The 21,520-nt window shown below is 43.2% G+C and overlaps 1 protein-coding gene across 3 annotated transcripts in view; it reads left to right on the top strand.

Annotated features, from left to right (window-relative positions):
* The window catches only part of SCARB1 (scavenger receptor class B member 1), a 137,897-nt gene that overhangs the window by 98,804 nt on the left and 17,573 nt on the right, over positions 1-21,520 (top strand). For all 3 annotated transcript variants that reach the window (XM_077293258.1, XM_077293260.1, XM_077293259.1), the window contains exon 9: positions 14,429-14,502. In XM_077293258.1, coding sequence (XP_077149373.1) covers positions 14,429-14,502 — 74 coding nt within the window. The remainder of the gene's footprint in view (positions 1-14,428; positions 14,503-21,520) is intronic.

The following is a 21,520-nucleotide window of genomic DNA, read 5'->3' as shown; positions in this document are numbered from 1 at the left end:
GCGTGTACTCCGGAGGACAGAGAATGAACTTCAATCCAATATTGCGGCCAGCATGCAGCCAGCGGGTAAGGAAAGGGTGAATCAAACACCCGAAAACCCCGCCCATATGACCCAAAACTGGTCCCGCCAAATTCAGGTGACCGGTTCCCTTTAAACTCAAAAATAAGGTATCTGCATGAGAATATATATATAATTTTACACATGCCATGTAATATTGTAGCACACAAGGAATATTTACCTCTGTTTTTCCTTGTTGTGTTCCCTTATTGAAAAGTCTGGAAAAAACTCTGATCCTGGTAATTCTGCCGAATTGCTGATGCTCTTTCGGCATCTATTTTACGTCGGGTAAGATTATAAACTTGATTTCTTTTCAAAAGAAAACCGATGTGATATCTTTAAGCAAATGATCAAACGCCTAAACCTGCAAACATAATACTTTAGAAGTCCTATATATAACAAAGTCTGAGCAGGCATTTACGTGTTTTAAGAATCTTCTATTCCACAGTACAAGGATTTCATAATGTTGAACATGAGAAGTCATTTAGATAAGAGGCTCTTAAAGCCATAAATTCATTAGGCTTTGCTATCATATAGTGATAAATGGCTAACCTAGACTATGTACATGTTTTGCTAATCTGTGTCAAATATAACCTTCTGTTTTTATTTGTTCATGTTTTTTCAGGCTTTTACTATGCCATTAAACTTTGGTACTGCACGTAATGAGTAAATCATAGTGCATTATAAAAGTCTAAGATTTTAAAATTATTATGCAATAAAGACATTTCTTTAGTATAGAATCGCGCTATGCCTTTTTTTTTTAATAAGGAATCTGCACGCTTTCACCCTTGCTAAAGTGGATGTGGAATTGAGCTGGAGTGAGAGGCTTCAGATCTACACTGCACAATTAGCAATTTGTATTTTTTGATTCATTTTATTATTGAACAACTACATTGCTGTTGATCAATCTAAAAGGTAAATAAACGTGAATATTTAAAAACGTAAAAAGTGAGGAGTTGCCTCTTAGGAGGGCAGCTATTAGTGTGCATAATTATGCAACTAAATGAATGATGTAAATTTTTCTCCAGTTTAACATGAGCATAATCAACCAAGTCAATTTTCAAAAATGTTTGACATTTTAAAAAGAATATCTGTGACCAATATAACCCCCCCCCCCCCCCCTCTCTTTTTTTTTTTTTCTCTTCCCATAATGTCAGAAGTCTTCCATTCATGGAGTCTGTAAGTTTGTTAGTCATTAGGTTATCTTGGCAGGACCAACCACAGCCTGCCAGACTCTGTTCAGGCTTGTACATTTTTCCGTCACTGTAAATCTTCTATTTTAGAAGGACTGTCAAGTTCTCCATAGGGTTTAGGTCAGATGACGAAAGGGCAATGTCGTCATCATCCTTTCATCTTTTAAGGCCTTTACTTGCAGCCAAGCAGTGGAGACTTCAATGCATGCGATGGAGCATTGTCCTTTATAAATATCCTCATGGTTTTCTCGAAAGAAGCAGACTTTTTCTGCTTGTATAGGGGGTCTTCTAAAAATTAGCAGTTGGTTTGAGCTGATTTTGTGTCCATTTTCATCCTAAAAAGGTCACACTGGCCCACTTTTATTAACAGCCCATAGCAGTCCTCCACCTTGCTGGCATCATCCATCTGGTCTGTTGAGTCACTGTCCTCATCAGTCCATAAAACCTTTGCCAAGAAATATCTGAAGACACATTTTTCACAGTCTTAATGTCTCTTCTGTGTCTTGTACAGTGGTGGTCTGGTTTCAGTCTTCCTTACCTCGGCCATGTCTCTGAGCACTGATCACCTTGTACTTCTGGGCTCTCCAGGGAGGCTGTAGTTTTGGAATATGACAGCACTGGAGGATAATCCTAGTCACTTCATTTTTATACTTCCCAAACCATCATCAGTTAATGTGCATCATATTTTTTTTTCTTGCCTCAATTTACATGAGGGAAACACCGCCCTTTATAATTCTGCACACCTTGATAAAGGGTGTTGCATGTTCAGGCCTCACCCCCTCATTACACAAATACACATCACCTGACATTTTTTTGTTATCCAGTATTACATAGTATTACATAGTTATTAAGGTTGAAGGAAGACTTTAAGTCCATCTAGTTCAACCCATAGTAAGCATTCAAGTTTATACAGCTTTGAGTAGGAAAATGTATGTATAAAATATTATGGTCAAAATGCACACTCGCTTGTCCAGTTGATCAGTGCATAGCCTCATTCAAACGCTGATTTCTCATTAACTCAAGAACAGATTTGCCATGTAAGGGTATGTACACATGTTGCGGATTTGGCCCTGCGGATCCACAGCAGTTTTCCATGCGTTGTACTCGACCATGTAAACCTATGGAAAACAAAGTCCGCCGTGCACATGCTGTGGAAAATCCCGTGCCCGTGCAAAAACGCTGCAGTTTATTTTCCGCAGCATGTCAATGCTTTGTGTGGATTCCGTAGCGTTTTACACCTATTCCATAGTAGGAATCCGCAGGTGTAATAACGCAGGCGAAATCCGCACAAAATCTGCACAAAATCCGCAGGGAATCTGCATGTAAAACGCAGGGCGTTTTACCTGCGGATTCTGCAGAAATCCCTGTGGAAAATCCGCTATGGAATCCACAGCGTGTGCACATACCCTAATGGTACTACTGCTGAACCTGTTCTTGAAAGGGTTATGTGCGCATATAAATAGTTTGGGGTGTGAAATACTGCTGGCCGATTCCCTTAAAGGCTTTGGTTTAAAAATGCTCTACTATTCTATTACTGCAGAGTAATTCTTTTACTCTACAGTTGGAATAAGGACCGTACTCAGACCATGAATTTAGTCAAGAACATGAAGAAAGTTTAATATAACAAGTGAGTCTGTATAATTTATACAAACACTGTAAATCCTCACAGGCAATAATCTTAGATGTAAGAAATGGCTTTTGGATCAATGCTCCCTATTTCCTTACCACATTAGATAAATCTGTTAATCCCTCTTTATGCTCTATAGATTAATATAATTTATTTCTATAGCGCCAACACATTCCATAACACTTTACATTTTAGAGAGGAGTTGTGCAGACAATAAAGACGTTACAGCATAACAATAATCACATAAATCAACAGATACCAAGAGGGATGGGGTCCTGCTCACAAGCTTACAATCTAAGGAAATGGGGGGGGGGGGAGAGACACGAAAGGTGGATGGTAACTAGGTATGGACTGGGGCTGAATTTCAGTCCTGGCATTTGAAATCACACAGGCCCATGTTGTCCCCATCCCCATGAACCAGATGGGATATATTACTAATATTACCCTGGATAGAGGAAAGGAAGATTTTCTACAAGACCAATATTTCTAATGATTCCCATGGCCTGCTGGGGTAAGTGACTGAGTCAGCACAGCAACTTTGTGCTTTGTCACAACTCTTAACAGTGTGGGCATCTTGAGAACACAGATTCTGTTAGCAAAGTAGCAGACAAGGCTGCCCACAACCAGACAGGCCCTTCTGGCATGTTCCAGAATTGCCAGATGGCCAGTCCGGCTCTGATGGTAACAATTGCTTTCATTGTACAGTATGGCTCAACCATCAATGTAATAAATGGGGTGTTGCCGTAATGCCACATGAACTGGTAACCAACCAGTATGTGTAAAAATACAGCCACAGAGGGCTATTAAATTCATTAATTGTGTGCAAATGTTGCAAAACAGGGATAGTTAGAGAAGTATGTTGAGGTGGTAGGCCAGTCTGAAGAAATGCGTTGTGTTTTGTTTGTTTTTTTTTTTGGGGGGGGCACAGTTACTCTCTGGGTATTGGGATTGATTGAATTGTCCTGGGTAGTGCATTCCAAAGAATTGGCACAGCACTTGAGAAGTCTTGGAGATGGGCGTGGGAGGTTCGGATTATTGAGGATCAGTGGTTAATAGTACTGGCCAAAGCACAAAATCTAAACCAATTTCAGTTTTATACTGATGTGCACAATTTTATAGCAATGTGGTTTCATGTGAACCATATCCCAAGGCTCAATGATGCTCTGTATTTCTTCATGCATGGCTAAATCTTCATGTTAATATAATCAGCAGAGCTTGGTCTGTCAGGTGCATCATCAGCCTCAGATTCAAGCCATCACAATAGGATCTCGCTTTATTGACACTTGCTATGGGTGGTTTTTTTTTCTCTTTTTTTTTTTTTTGGGGGGGTGGGGGGGTAGAGATGGCACTAATGTAACATGATATCTGGTATCAGATTTTCTGAAGCCCTGCTGCCATAGTTGACTGTGCTGGGATACAGTTACCATGAGCTCTCCATGTATGGAGATATATCTGAAGGACTAAGTCTGTCCTCCTTTTATTAATATGAAAAGGAAATCTAGCAATGCATAACTAGACAAAGAAGGAACCTAGGGAATTAACTACTTCGATCTGTTGCCTTTTATAGATGAAGTGGAGATGTTATTTCCTAAGGGCATGAAGTGGTCGCAGGTTGATTTGCATTTGTATAATTTTAAAGCAATTATACAGCTAGTTTCCGACTGGTTAATACAGCACTATCCCAATGCCATGTGTGCAGTCTTTTTTTTTTTTTTTTTTTTCACATTTGCAGTTGTGTCCTCAGCATCTTGTCCACGACCACATGCAAAAACGCATGCCAACGCAGCGTTTTTTTATCCGCATCAGCTTACGCATGATGGCAAAAAAAAGCTGCGTTTGCACTCTTTATGCGCATGCGTTCGATATTTCAAGGAGGGAGTGTCTCAATGGGCGTGTCTAAATCAGTTCCTGGACATGCGCAGTCCGAAGTACGCAAGCGCATTAAACTCATGCATACGCAAAGACATGCGTACGCATGCATTCCCTTAGACAGTAATGCGTTTTGGTTTTTTTAACGCACTCATCCGCATGCCTGTGCATATTTGACGGAAATTTAACGCCCCAAAAATTGCAACATGGTGCGTTGGCCGCACACCGCGAAAAGACGCATGCGTAAGCAAACTCATGAACCTGTGTGCACAATGTAAAAGATATGAAATCAAGACGTATGTGTCAGAAACGCTGCGGACGCAACCGCAAATGTGAAACCGGCCTATGAATTTTGGGGTTTCACCTCTGCAGTTGTAGCACCAGAGTGCACTTCCAGGCATATCTAAATTGATATCCACGTGCTGCCTATGGCATGTAGTCATACCATACCTGTGTGAAGGGGGATACTAGTGCTTTGCTGTCAAATTTTTCAAGTTCCTATTGAGTAAAATTCAAAGTAGGTGAAAAACAACTGGCCTCTTCACAGTATGTGAAAATAGCAGCTTCAGAAGGACACTGGCCAATCATCTACTACAAAGCCTTTAAGTTCCTGGAGCTGAAACCTTTTTCTATGTCCCCCTTCCATAATGAAGATGTGATTTGCTGATCTACAATAAACTGCACCTACATCTGACTTGGTAAGTAAATTGGAAAGTCCGTCTCCAATAACCAGTAGCGTGATGGGACTCTATAAAGCTTTTGAGGCTTGCAGGAATTTGAATGAAGTGTACTGCTGTATAAGCATAATTCCCATATACAGCATTGGAGACCTGCCTGATTGTAACCAGCAGGCCTTAGTGACAATGCGTTGCCTTTAAAGTGGATTTCCCACAAACAAAAGTTTATTCCAAGATCTATTGATTAAAATGGTCATTTCCACAATTGGATGTGTTTTAAATAAAATGTTCCTGTGCTGCGAGAATCTTTTATAAATGTGCCCCTGCTGTGTACTGTGTAATGTCTGTGTCTGACTGTACAGGAACATGGTCTGACCATACCACATCTCCAGGGTAGAAGAGGAAGCGGAATAGTATACAGACATTACAGCATGGGGATGATCTGTTTGTTGTACCACACAAATGTGGTAACAGTCTGAAATCTTTGTATGGACATATAGCGTAGAAATATGGACTAACAGAAATACTCAACAAATGTGGCTCTCTGCATCCAGCAGTGTGAAGTAAGGACTGATCAAAGTAGGGACATGCAGTGCCTTTACTTTCCATAAAAAAGAAAAAAACATCGGTTATCTTTTTCATGGCAGTTCAGTCACAATAAATTTCTCTGGGGTTGTAGATAAGTGCTGATGGTAATTAGTGAGAGCTATTTTCTCTTGCTGTAGTTACTCATATTCACCTGTACTTTATCAACTGCTCATACCTGCTCAGATTAGAACGATATTTCCCAAGTATGTAAACCACACATCAAGTCTAGAGCTTCATGGTGGTTTATCTGTTTCCTAATTGCTAAGTCAGTTGGGCAAACTTGCTAAATAAGCCTCCAAATGGGAAATTGTGACAGTACTTCTGTAGAATTCGCAATGGATTCTTAAGTGTTGCTTTGGCTCCCTCTACAGGCACTTAAGGGGTTCTGCAGGTCACATCCCATAAAAATAAGGAAATGACTAATGATGCTTCAAGACACATGTATCTTTTATAACTGTAAGGGTATGTTCACACGATCCTGATTTCAATCCTTTTTTTTTCAGGACAAAAACCGCAGCTCTTGGCAGAAAACGCAGGTGCGTTTTTGGTGCGGTTTTTAGTGCGGTTTTTTATGCAGTTTTCTCTGCAGATTGTCTGTGTTTGACACAAATAAAGCTTTAACTGCAGTGGGGGAAAAAAAAAAAAGAAATGATGTCATTTCCTTGTCCAACCCTTTTCTTCTTCCATCCTCCATTTTGGGACTAAACACCAAAATGAGTGGACGTGTTTTGAATGACAGCGCTCCGCAGAGTGCGGAGCGTAGGCCAGATCACAGCCCGCGGATCCAGCTCTATCCAGCTATGCGTCATGCGCCCCTATATTTAACATGGGGGCGCATGGACATGCGTCGCACTTGCGTTTTGCGCCGCATGCGTCACTGCAGCGCACGCATCCGGGCGCAGAGGACGCAGCAAGTTGCATTTTTGCTGCGTCCAAAATCAATCAAAGGACGCATGCGGCGCAAAACGCAGCGTTGTGCATGCGTTTTGCTGCGTTTTTGTTTGCGTTGTGTGTTGCGGCGCCAATGCTGCGGCGCACAACGCAAATGTGAACATAGCCTAAGTGCCACGTATTTAAGTGCCACGTATCACGTATTTCAGTGCCACGTATTTCAGTGCCACGTATCACGTATTTCAGTGCCACGTATTTCAGTGCCACGTATTTCAGTGCCACGTATTTCAGTGCCACGTATTTCAGTGCCACGTATTTAAGTGCCACGTATCACGTATTTCAGTGCCACGTATCACGTATTTCAGTGCCACGTATTTAAGTGCCACGTATTTCAGTGCCACGTATCACGTATTTCAGTGCCACGTGTCACGTATTTAATTGCCACGTATTTAAGTGCCACGTATCCCACGAAGATTTTCCATGGAGAACAGACACATCCAGAGACATGTCTGCTCTCCACGGCTGCAGCAACACACTGACAGGAGCCATAGTGCCTGTCGGTGTGTCACTTTTCATGCGCGAGCGAGTTTACCGGCGGTCATTGACCCCGGCACTCTCGCTTAACGGCAGTGCTGCGTGGGAAAGTTCAACGCAGCTGTACTGCCATTAACCGAGACGCCGGAGCCATTGAACTCCGGAACAGTACGCGATACACTGCTAGGAGCTTCGCTCCTGGCAGTGTATCGCCAGAGAGCAGCCGATCGGCGTGGGACACTCGTTTTATGGATTCTGCGGACAGGGAGTATGAATTTGATTTTTATTTTGTGATTTTTTTCCTGGAGGATCGAGGGCTTCGCCTACAAGTGTGCTGTTGGTGAGTATATACTCTGTGTTATGTGTTGTATGTACTGTGTGTCATGTATGTGTATTGTGTGTAGGTGTTTTGTGTAACTTTACAATTTTGCTAAGTCGCCGGACACAGGGACAACTCTCCCATCCTAATACCGGATGGGAGTCGTAGTCCCATACGGCGACTTAGCACAATGGTGGCACTAGCGTCGCATGGGGACACACACACACACACACACACACACACACACACACACACACACACACACACACACACACACACACACACACACACACACACACACACACACGCGCATACACACGCATACACACACACGCATACACACGCATATACACACACGCATACACACGCATACACACACACACACACACACACACACACACACACACACACACACACACACACACACACACACACACACACACACACACACACACACACACACACACACCACACAGACAGACACACACACACATACCAATTCAATCAAACGGCCGACACGATCCCCATGCGACGGTATGCCTCCATGTCTCTCCGCCCAAGCACTTCCGCCGACGCACTTCCGGCTGCAGCGGTTCTGCACCACAAACCGCAATAAAACCCGCAGATATGTTTTTGATCTGCGGGTTTTACTGCGGGTTTGACCTCACAATGGAGGTCTATGGGTGCAGAACCGCTGCAGTTTCGGGGAAAGAAGTGACATGCTCCTTCTTTTTTCCCGCACCGATTCATCGCGGCTTTTTAAGGGAAATTCAGGACCGTGTGCACAGTGGTTCCTGTTTTCCATAGGGGTACATTGTAATGTACCCTGCATGGAAAACAGCTGCGGAACCGCAGCGGCAAAACCGCTGCGGTTCTGCAGTAAAAAACGCACTGTGTGAACATGGCCTAAGTCTTTGCATTGAAATCTCCCCATTGCTTGTTCATATAGGTGTTCTGAACAGTCAGGGTATATTTAGGGTAACCTAGAGTCAACTTTGAGCAAATCCATCTCCACCCCACCCCCATATTCCTAGGTTCCTAGGTGTGTATTTATGTGGGAGACTAAGACTTTTTAGATTCATAGAGAAATTTGGATCTCCTGTCATTAAGTGCAGTCATTATCACACTCTCTCAGTTCACTGTCCAAACATAGACGTGTCTATAAAAAAATATGTATACCGTATATACACGAGTATAAGCTGAGATTTTCAGCCCATTTTTTTTTTTTTAGGCTGAAAGTGCCCCTCTCTGCTTATACTAGTCATTGTCCCAAGGGGTCGGTGGGGGAGGGGGAGTGGCGGCTGTCAAATCATACTTGCCTGCTCCCAGCGTGTCTCTGCACGTTCCTACTTCTCCGGTGCCCGCAGCTTCTTCCTGTGTTCAATGGTCATGTGGTACCGCTCATTAAAGTAATGAATATGGACGCATAGTCATTACTTTAATGAACGGTACGATGTGACCGCTGAACACAGGAAGAAGCTGCGGGCGCCGAAGATCATCTGTCAGTGAGAAGCTGCCAGGGACCGTGCCGGGAGCGGTGACCAGAAAAATTGCCCACACGGAAAATTGCCCACACAGAAAATTGCCAATTGCCACATCACAAAGTTTCAGATCCATGATATTTGAGGTGCAAGGTGAAGAATGCCCATAGAAAATTGCCCACAGGCTGAATTATAGGTTAAATGCTCTGTAGGACAGGGGGATAGTATATGCATGTATACATGAGATGCTCTGCAGGGCAGAAGAATAATATAGAATTATAGGTGAGAAGCTCTGCAGGACAGAATAGCAAAGAGATATAGGTTAAATGCTCTGCAGGACAGGGGGATATTATGCAGGTATACGTGAGATTCTCTGCAGCACAGAGAATAGTATAGAATTATAGGTGAGATGCTTTGCAGCACAGAAGAATGTCGGCGAAAATTGCCTACATAAAAAAAACTACCGACAAGTTTATTAAGAACAGTTTATTAAGGAGTTCTAATAACAACAATAACTTAAGTTTATTAAACAATCATTGCACACCTGCAAATAATTAGCTGCCGGGTGATTGTCCTTGACTTCCATGGGCTCCATTGAAATTCAATACAGCACAACACAGACAGCAAAGAAAATGCAGAATGGATTTCAACAAAGGTCTCTGGGCCCAGTTTATTTCTCCAGGTTCGGTTCACTCATCCCTAGTCCCAGAGTACGGATTCTGTTAGGAGTTGTCATTCCACTGTGCTAACAATAATTCTACTCTCATTGTGGTGTGTCTGGGCCTAGAGACCCTCATTGTGGTGTGTCTGGGCCTAGAGACCCTCATTGTGGTGTGTCTGGGCCTAGAGACCCTCATTGTGGTGTGTCTGGGCCTAGAGACCCTCATTGTGGTGTGTCTGGGCCTAGAGACCCTCATTGTGGTATGTCTGGGCCTAGAGACCCTCATTGTGGTGTGTCTGGGCCTAGAGACCCTTATTCAAATCCACTCTGCATTTCCTTCCATCCTATGCCTGCCTGCACCTGCAGTATATGTGTATGATACATAACTAGGTAGGGTCTGTTCACTCTTACTCTTGGTAGTCATAAGTGGACAGGGAAGGAAGTGCACGCCCCAGATTAACTGCCACTGAAGTCAATGGGAGAGCGGCGCTGCTATGGCACTTCCCTTCCTCTGACAGAATCTCACCTTTCTGCGGTGCCTTCTGGGCTTCCAGGACCATCTATCTCAGCCAGCAGCACCCTGCTTTTGGTTGGTGGGCTCCCACTGAGATGATGTATTAGATATGACCTGCAGTCCCATGTAACTCCACAGATAATACAGTGCTACTTTTGTGAGTACTGATAGCAGTGATGGCTCCTCTGGATCATACTGCTGCTGTTTCTGCATGTGCTGCTGTTCTGGGCTGGTGGGAGGAGTAAGGCAGAATCAGTGAGAGATGAGAGCAGACTAAATCTGTCTATTGCTGATAATGACTGCTACAAACCACAGATCTTCAGCATGTTTGCAGTTTTGCACTAGGGCGGCTGCAAATCACAAGTTGATCACACATCATGTGAACATCCTCACCTTTCACCTCAAATATCATAGATCTGACACTTTGATGCTGCAATTGGCAATTTTCCGTCTGGGTAATTTTCATGTGGGTATTTTTCAGGGAACCGCTGGGAGCAGGTGAGTATAATGGGGACTGGAGGGTGAGTATTGCGCAATATTCACCTGTCCACGTTCCACCGCTGAGCGCCGCTGTGTCTTCTGCGTCCTGTCTGTGACGTTCAGGTTAGAAGGCGCAATGACGTAATTAGTGTGCGCGCTGCCCTCTGCCTGAACAGTCACTGCGGAGGACATGAAAGACACAGCGGCACCCAGCGGTGGAACGTGGACAGGTGAATATTGCAAGTGCCCGGGGCCTGCTCAGGACAAGAGGCGAGTATGTTTGTTTATGTCAACCTATGCAGCATTGTATGGGGCACATTATCTATGGAACATCTTATGGGGCCATAATCAACCTATGCAGCATTATATGGGGCATATTTTCTATGAAGCATCTTATGGGGCCCATCAAACTTTATGGAGCATTTTATGGTGCTTATTTTATTATGGAGCATCTTATGGGGCCATCATGAACTGTATGGAGCATTATATGGGGCTCCTGATTCAATATGGATATTCAAAAACACTTAACCTACTGATGTCTCAATTAATTTTACTTTTTATTGGTATCTTTTTATTTTTGAAATTTACCGGTAGCTGCTGCATTTTCCACCCTAGGCTTATACTCGAGTCATTAAGTTTTCCCTGTTTTTTGTGGCAGTTAGGGGTCTCGGCCTATACTTTTTGCTGAGGTCCATTTGTGCTTTACGTATCTGAATCTGGTTCTTTTGTACCGTATATAATTTTATTTATAACGGTTCTTCTACATTTGGTGCAGCTATGCAGTATAACTGAGGGAGCAATTGCAGAAAAATCTAAAAAATTTTAAATTGACCTTTTTCATATACCGCAGACATATTATTCATTAATTTTTATATAATGAACCTTCAAAAATATTCAGTGTCTGGTTTACTAAAGTAAATGTTAATAGATGGTTATGGCAGCTGGCACATCTTCATAAGAAATTAAGGCTGGTGTATATGAAATGGTCTACTCTATTCAGTTGCCATAATGAATGTATTCTGTAAAATAGAATGAGTCCATTGATATTGTTAATCAAGCTACAAACTGGCTCATGCTGGCTTAGTTTTCTGGACAAAACCCAGGCCCTTAAGATAATCTCATTTCTGTTACTTGAAAACATTTTCGGGGAACTTGTTCAGCATGTTCTTGTAGGGAATTATCTGTAACCTCCTCACTGTCATGCAGGATATGGAGAGACTGATTGTAATCCTGCTAAGGACAAGCCTATATATGTACTACTGATAAAATGGTGTCAAATCATCAATGCCACATAGTTATTCTTTAATTGTTCTAGTTGAAAGATCTTCATCACATTATGGTTTTGAACTAACTAACTAGATTGTCACTTTAAAAGGCAGATTTTTACTTTCCTTAGTGTTAATTTTAGCCAAATTCAATTATCCATCACAGAAGTTTCCGGTCTCTCCTATACTGGATTTTTTTCTTTTTTCCTGTTCCAAAGCTCTAAGTCCTCTGTGCAGAAACACTGCCTTTTTAATTGATCTTTGTTCAGTGTGTATCTATACGGTGAAGGTTTTATGCGTTATGCATACATTCACAATATAAAACGCAGTGTATCACTGAGCTTCCGTGAGAGAGTTCACCGGAATTCATCAGCTGATCAGCTCTGGTGATCTCCATTACTGCACCACTACTGCATGAGAAAGTTCTCACGCAGTGGTGGTGCCATAAGTGAGAGCATTGGAGCTAATCGGCTGATGAACTCCAGTGAACTCTCACGGAAGCTCAGTGATACACTGGGGGAGTGATTACCTCCTGTCAGTGAGTATCTCCTGTTAGAGCAGCCACATCTCCCGATGTGACTGTTCTACACATGAGATCGCCGTGGGACACTTGGGATTATATTGACTACCCCGTGGACAGGAAAGTATATGGTGGTTTTATTTTTTTTATTAGGTGACTTGGGCGTTCAGTTGAGTATGATTCTAATAGGTTTAATTATTTTACGTGGTGTGTGTGTGTGTGTGTGTGTGTGTATATGTGTATGTATGTGTGTATATATATGTGTGTGTATATATATGTGTATATATATATATATATCTACAGACTTGACTGATTCAGTTGACGTTAATGGGTGAAAGATGCTAAAAATCCGCACAAAGACTTGACATGCTGAAGAACAAAATGCACTGCAAATACTCAAAGGAAAATTACTGATCATGTCCGCAGCACTTCAGGATTGTCATTGAATTGACAGGCATAAGGATTCGTGTTTTTGGCCCATTTCCGCGAGGAAAAAAACACACCGTGTACAAGGCTATGTACCCATGATAAGCGATTTGTGATTTTTAGATGTTAGATTTTCTGTACCTATTGGGGTGTGATGTGTATTGTTTCTTTCTGCAGCCAAGAGCCGTTAAAACTATTTTTTTTATTTTTTTGCAACTGTAAGAATGCTGTGAAAGTGCACAACGACCAAACTCATTGAGGAAACTTAGCCCAAGAGTACAGTGGAATTATAAACAAACATGTATCCAGTGTATTCTTAGTGTTTTATATTACGTGAATTTATTTTTTAACACAAAAACCCGTTTGTAAACAATATTCTGGAAAGAACCATTACTTCCTTCCAGGCATATGATGCATGTGTTGTCAGAAAGAGGCCAATGAAGTGGTCTCCTATCCATAAAATAGCAGAAAGTTTGCTTCTCCAATCTATCCCAAGACTGGAACTTTGCAGTCACACCTTGCATAGAAGTGGGGTTAGCATGCTCAATAGTGATGAGCGAGTGTGCTCATTACTCTAGTTTTCAGAGCATGCTCAGGTGATCTCCAAGTATTTTGGGAGTGCTCGTAGATTGTTCGTCTCTGCAGCTGCATGATTTGCGGCTGCTAGACAGCCTGAACACATGCAAGGATTTCCTGTGTTAGGGAATCTCCATGTATTCAGGCTGTCTAGCAGCCGCAAATCATGCAGCTGCGGAGAGAAAAACATAATATACAAGCATGCCTAAAATACTTAGAGAACACCCGAGCATGCTCAGAAAACTCGAGCGACAAGAACACTCGCTCATCACTAATGCTCAACCTTTGCCATTTTCTGTAGTCCTACAGCTAAAAAATGCAGAAGAGCTCATCCCCTCTTCAGATTGGGCTTTGCGGAGCTCTGTTGTAGAGCCCTGATCTCTGTGATGTGTGGAGTAACCGTGGATGGTCTCTCCTCAGTGATTTGTAATTTCTGGGAATAAACCTTTTTACTATATTTTACATAGGTCAATGCAAACTTTGAGAAACATCAAATGTCTCCATATTATTTGCAATACTACCCTGTTGCATGTATGGATGTGCTGCCAACAATTTATTTTTTTTTTTTCGTGACCTGATTTGGGTTTTCTTCCATCTATGTATTTTTCTTAAGGTCCTTTTTAGCAAAGACTGTAATTATGTGGATGTATTATCAGGTCCTGCTGGCTTAGGCCACACAAGCTGGAACACTTGAGCATTGTTGGCACACAATGTCTAAAAACTTTTTTTTTTTTTCTTGTCTCCTTGCAGCTCACTGGAATTCCCATGAATTGTTCAATCAAGATGCAGATCAGCTTATTAACGATGGGTGTCAGTGGTATTTCGTAAGTATTCATTGTTTTTTGACCATGTCAGCGAGAATCGTAAATGTTCTGGACAACATGTACAATCAAATTAAACTCCAACCATTTAAATGGTATATTAGACATGGACCCTACTGCTTGACAGAAGGGAAGCGTTGAGTGGACTGTCTGTACACCTGTGTACAGAGTTTTGCCACTATGGCAGGGTTTTTACTTTCCACCTGACTTCTAAGCCTGCCTCCCCTTCTCATGTTAAAATGATTAAATCAAGTGGTATTCAGCTCCCCAAGTCCAGCACCAGCTTGTCACTGCTTGTGGTGAAAAAGTCCAGCACCAAAAGGTTGCCCTCCAACAAACTTTATGCCAACATCTTCATATAAAAACACAGTAGGAAAAATGGCAAAAATAGCAGAGGTCCCAGACACCGGTTTACGTGTTTCGGGGCCAAATATTCCCCTTAGTCATAACCTAGTGCTATACCAGTGAGTCAGGACTTTATAATGGCCAAGGATTAAAAGAAACCCTGCCCCATCACATCAAATATTTCACACCCACAAACCTTATAAATCTTTTACCAGTACAAAAATACACACTTAAAACTAACAAATATGAGGCTGTCATTATGCACTTTGAAAAGGTCAATGGACAATATTAATAGAACAATATTATATCTGTGTGCTTGTTTAAACTGGTGGGATGGGCGGTCTCCATAATCAGAATCCAGCAGGTTTCCCGGCTGAAGTTTGTCGCCAAGCTCCGCCCCTTCTGGACTTACTGAACCTTTCCATTACGAAAAACCGTTTTGTCAGGGGTCTCACAGTTAAGACATTTTTTTTCAAGGAACCATTGGAAGCTAATGATGTGGTTTCAGCTGTCACACCTAGTGAAAATATGCTTGTTTCTATGGAATGGGATGACCAATTTGTTCTCTCCTCGGCTCAGTCCTGCTGTATCAGTCTTATGCACAATCTACTACCTCAGCTAGTGAATATTTTCGGACAAAAAAATCCCTCTTTCTATCCAGTTCAGTCAAGGGTGTCGGTATTTGGACCGATTTCAGGAATTCGTGCAGAACTAATTAAAAAATTTGTATTTGAGTTCCTCATATAGTAAGCAGAATAATAGTGGTACAGTCTTTACAGGATAATCCTGAATTGGTAATAAGAAAAGCGGATGGGGGGGGAGACCAATAAAGTTTGTTGGAGTGCAACCTTTTGATGCTGGACTCTTTCACTACGTATCCGATTTTCCTGGGATGGCAGCAATGCACAAAGTGGACAGGTAAGCTGAAAAAGACTTTTTCATTTGTCACTGCTAATGCTGTCTCTGACCTGACTGCAGCGGTGATGTGATGACTACAGTGCACGTCACCACTTCAGCCAATGGCTAAGTGACTAAGCTCGGCGGCTCTGATGTACACTGCATTTAAGTGATGCAGCACCAGTGGGACATTGCTTGCCATTTTTTTTTTTTCCCCACTGCACCATCCTCCAATGACTCAATAGAAAGCGGTCAAGACTATGTGTGTGGTGACAGGAGTGAGCACCCTGCTCCCTCTCAAGCTTGCAATCTATAAAGAAATGGGGGAAGGGGACACAATGGTTGAACCTGATATGACAAGCACTGCCTACCCATTATTATAATGGAGCTTTAGAAATGAGCTACATGATCCAGTCACCAGCCAGTATCAATATACAGTTACCAAGTGCTATTACGGTAAGTTCAGGGAGCGAGTTGACATGGATGAATAGGAGGGACCGGGTTTTGAGTAAAATTTAGAAAGCGGGAACAGGGGAGAGTTGGGTTGGTGAATTTAGATGATTGGCCTATCTAAAGACATGTTTTTAAAAGCGTGGGGACTTGGCACTACTTGGATCGTCCGGGATAGTGCAATCCAAGAAACTGGGGCAGCATGAGCAAAGTATTGGAGGTGGGAGGTTCTTATTATGGAGGATGTTGGTCTTCGATCCGTTGCGGAGCATAGAGTTCTGGTAGGTTGATGGACTGAGATACAGGGTGGTGCAGAACTATGGAGAGCTTTGTACGCAAGTGTGAAGATTGTATTCTGTAGTGAATGTGCAACTGTGCAATGACTGGCACAGGGTAGAGGCATCTGTGTAGTGTTTAGTGAGAAATACAACCCTGGCTTCCTTTATTCAGGATATATTGTAGAGGAGAAAGTTTTGGTTAGACTGGGACCGATCAGTAGTGAGTTGCAGTAGTTCAGACAAAAGTGAATAAGAGCGACGGTAAATGTTTTTGCTATTTCAAAGGCAAAAAAGGTTGTATTCTGGAGAGGGTTAAGAAGCGGGTAACGTGAGCGATTTGGATATAGAGAATAAAGGCAAGTTTGTGTCTAATAGAACGCCAAGACAGCGAGTGTGCTGCTTGGGAGTTATGATTGAACTGTACAAGGCAATTGCGTTAACTGGTAGTTGTCTGTTACTAGACGGAGGAAAGACGAGATGTTCAGTTTCAGCTAGTGAAAACATGTTACAGTGGACAGACAATCCCTGGTATTTTGTATTCAGGTAGGAGTATTGTCAGAAGAGGTGCATCATTGGGTATCATCAGCATATAGATGATACTGGAAACCAAATTTGAAGGTTTGTCCAATATGGCAGTATATCAGAAGAGGATAGGCTTAGGACAGGGCCTTAAGGAACCCCAACAGGAATGAGAAGATTAGAGGAGTAAGAACCGACAGGATACTGTGAAGGAGCGTCATATAGGTAGGACGAGTACCAAGAGTGAACAGTGTCCTTGAGACCGATAAAGCAGAACATAGTGAGGACGAACTGGTGGTCCACAGTGTTGAATGCTGCAGAGATCCAGGAGAATCAGCAGAGACTAGTGGCCATTAAATTTAGCAGTTAATAGGTCGTTGGACTTTAGTGAGGGCAGTTTCAGTAGAGTAAAGCGCATAAATAGATTGTAAACAGTCAAGAAGAGATTGATCTGAGAGATGGCAGATTAGCCAAGAGTGGACCAAGCGTTGCAGGAGTTTAACATCCTATTCATTCCTAGAAACAAGTCTGTAGTTAGCAGTGCAGTTCTGGTCGAGAAATGTGTGTGGGTGTTTGTTTTTGTTTTTTTTGTTTTTTTTTTAGCATGTGGTTTGACACCATGAAGAGGAAATGAAACTGGAAAGAAAGGCAGGTTAAATATTTCAGGTAGGTAGTAACTGGGGAAAGACTAAAGGGAATATGGTCACTAGTGCAGGTTATAAGGTGAGAAGAAGCAAGACACTTGGTATCTTCTGTATCCAAACATGATGGTGGAAAGTGATCGTGATATGCAGGAGGGACTGAGTTCCAGGCTCTGAGGGGTTTGTGCAAAAATGTCCTGATGGATATGATTGATTTTTGTCTAGGAAAGAAGTGGCTAGATCATGAGATTGTTGACCGAGGCCTGTACTATAAGGCTCAGGAGGGAGTGGAAAGTTTGAAGAGTCGTTTTGTATTGTCAAGTGGAGAAGTAGACTTTTGACCAGATGGAGAGTAAAAATAAGTTTTGAGCACAAAGTTTTGGTAGATGAAGTCTTCTACTGAAGAGGAGAAAGAAATGTACCTTTCTGATCAATAGGAAGATCCAGGCACTCCTTAGCAGACCATAGAGGAGACTGGAGAGAACTGGTGCCTTGCCCTTGTCCTCGAAAAGGAGATATCCCTTAGAGGAAAAAGATTCAGAGTTATGGGACAAGGTCCCTAGGATTGATGGCGCCTTATCCAGGTCATCATAGGTCAGCACTAACCTTTTAAGATTCAGGGGTACTTTGGGACCTATTGGATAAGAAGACGGACACTTATCTAAGACCCATATGGGAAGCAACAATGGGAGCTCTGAAGCCAGCAATCGCTGGAATTTGTATCTCACGAGCCCTCATGTTTTGGCTACAATAGCTGGAAGATCTTCTCTATGGAGATCTTGCTTTTAAGCTGATCTTGTCCAACCTGCCCTGTTGCAAGGAGCAACAGCATTCCTAGCGGACTCATCCGCTGGCTCTGTGGCTAGGTCTGCCGGTCTGTTTAATGCGGCAAGATGGGCCTTGTGGCTAAAGGGCTGTCCGGGAGATTTACAATGGAAGATTAAGATGTGCTCAATACCCTGTGATGGCCAATTTTTGTTTGGGAGAAAAAAGTTGGTTGACCTCCTAAATAAAATTTAAAAAAAAAAAAAAAAAAAAAAAAAAAGAAAGCTGGTGATGAGAAAAAGAGCTTTCTGGGTTTCTAAGTCAAGGAAGACTTCCTTTCGGAGGAGGACATTTAGTAGGGGATGTCCTCCGGGAGAAAGAAGGAAGTGGGGAAAGTAAGAACAAAAGTAGTCTAGATTCATGTTCAGAGGTCCTTCCTCCCTTCCAGACAGTCCCTGCTATGATGCCAAACCAACAGTAGGGAGAAGGCTTTCCCTCTTCATGCAGGCCTGGGAGAACATCTTCCAGCATCTGGGTTCTGGATATAGTAAGGGAAGGCCTGAAGATGGCATTTTATCAGCTGCCCCGTCAGTAGTTCATAATAACCCCCTGCAGAAGAACAACTTGCCCTAGAGACGTAGGTCTTGGGCCTAGTAGAGAAGCAGGTCATAGGTGAGATTTCAGGCAAACAAAAAGGAAGGGGATTTTCTTCCCTCCTCTTTTTCATAAATAAAAGCCAGATGGCTGATTCAGGGCCATCATCAATCTGGAGGGTCTCAATCGCTGGATAAAAAAAAAAATCACACTTTCAAGATGATGTCTGTAAATATGGCCATAAAACCTCTTTACCACAATTGTTTTATGGTGGTGGTCGACTTAAATGATGCTTACTATCGCATTCCAATCCATCCAGACCATCAAAAATACTTGAGTGGCCCTATACATACAAGGAAGGGTCAGACATTTCCAATTCAAAGCCCTCCCCTTCGGGTTGTCAGTTTCTGAGGGTGTTCACCAAATTCATTGCTGAGATGACAGCCTTCCTTCGAGATAAGGAACTATTACTGTTCCGAACACAACTACTTCCTCTTAGTAGGAAGATTGGAGGACAACTGTGCTACTCTGTTGAAAGCCGTTACAGCCATCTTGCAAAATCTTGGCTGGGAAAATCTTGACTAATGCTGCCGTCACACTAGCAGTAGTTGGTCAGTTTTTTAAATCCGTATTTGTAAGCCAAAACCAGGAGTGGGTGATAAATGCAGAAGGGGTGCATATGTTTCTATTATACTTTTCCTCTATTTGTTTCACTCCTGGTTTTGGCTTACAAATGCCAATGTAAAATACTGACCAAATACTGCTAGTGTGACAGCAGCCTACGACTCTACCTTCCTGAGCTTTGTTCTGAATGCCAAAGTAGAGACCTGTTTCTTACTAGAGGACAAGGTTGTGAACCTGGCCTCGGCAGCCATAGTTTCCAAAGATGTCCCTGTTGGGAACCCCAATATCCTGCGCCCCAGCAGATGGGCCCAATTCCAGACCAGACTACTCCAGTGGGAAATCCTGTCTGCACAGATATTGCTAAAAGGCATTTTAGAAGGGAGGGTGGATATTTCTTTAAAGGTCAAACTCCCTCATGTGGTGGACACAGGGGAAATTTAACATCAGGGGTCCAGTGGGTAAAGCCAGTAAATGACATAACGGACGCGAGCCTCTCGGGTTGTAGGCACACCTGAGTCATGCAATTCAGGAGTTGCAGGCACTCCCTGAGAAAGGATGGTCATCAAATCTAAAAATTGTGGGAAGGGCTCTTGAAGGCTTTCTTCCCCTTCTGGGTTGCCAAGTTTGCATCATGTCTAACAATCTGGCTACGGAGGCATGTATCAGCCACTGGGGGGGACAAGGTTCCACTCCCTAATGAAACCAGCATAATGCTGCATAAAAGGTTAATGATTGCCCCATAAGATGCTCCACAGAATAATATGCCCCATATAATGCTGCATAGAGGTTGATGGCCCCATAAGATGCTCCACAGAATAATATGCCCCATATAATGCTGCATAAAGGTTGATGGGGCCCCATAAGATGCTCAATAGAATAATATGCCCCATATGCTGCTCCAGAAAGGTTGATGGCCCCATAAGATGCTCCATAGAATAATATGCCCCGTATGCTGCTGCGATTATATTAAAGAAAAAAAAAACTCCTGGACGCTGAGTGCTGGGGGCCTGAGCAGGCGGGGATACCGGCGCGCTATGAGTGCCAGGTGCCGGAATAGCCGCTGGCTCAGGACACCGGCACTTGTGATATTCACCTGTCCCTGTTCCACCGCCGCACGCAGCTGTGTCTTCCAGGTCTCTGCAGTGACTGTTCAGGCAGAGGGCGCGCACTTAACACGTCATCGCGCCCTCTGACCTGAACTTCACAGCCAGAGGACGCAAACGACACAACGTGGTGGTGGAACGGGGACAGGTGAATATCGGATGGCTCACCCTTCCCCGTCATACTCTCCCCCTCCTGGCGTGGTCTCCCTGTCCCTGCTTCTCGGATGGACTCCGGCACGCGCCGGCAGCTTGTTCCTGTGTTCAGCGGTCACATGGTACCACTCATTAAAGTAATTAATATGCGCTCCATGCCTATGGGAGTGGTCTCGTCCATATTCATTACTTTAATGAGCGGTACCACGTGACCGCTGAACACAGGAAGAGCTGCCAGCACCAGAGACCATCTGAGAAGCGGGGACGTGCAGAGACTGCATCAGGAGGGGGACGAGTATGATGACAGCCGCCGCTCCCCCGCCGACCCCTTGGGACATTGACTCGAGTATAAGCCGAGAGGGGCACTTTTAGCCTAAAAATGGGCTGACAATCTCGGCTTATACTCGAGTATATACGATAATCTATGGGGGTTGCTGGAAATAGATTTGTTTGGCGACAGACACAGCAGAAAGGAAGAAAACTCTGTTCACTGTACCCAAAGGAAAACCCGCATGCGGTAGATGCCCTCCAGACTCCCTGGATCTTCAGGATTGCTTATGCCTTTCCTCCAATAGCAATGATTCCAGCAGTCATGAAAAATCAGTGAGGTTTGGACGAGTGATTTTGATTGCCCCTTTCTGGCCTAAAAGGC

Source organism: Ranitomeya variabilis, chromosome 1 (assembly GCF_051348905.1).
Source record: "Ranitomeya variabilis isolate aRanVar5 chromosome 1, aRanVar5.hap1, whole genome shotgun sequence".
Classification (NCBI taxonomy): Eukaryota; Metazoa; Chordata; class Amphibia; order Anura; family Dendrobatidae; genus Ranitomeya; species Ranitomeya variabilis.
The sequence above is the reverse complement of the archived record's forward strand: the minus strand, read 5'-3'. Positions and strand labels throughout refer to the sequence as shown.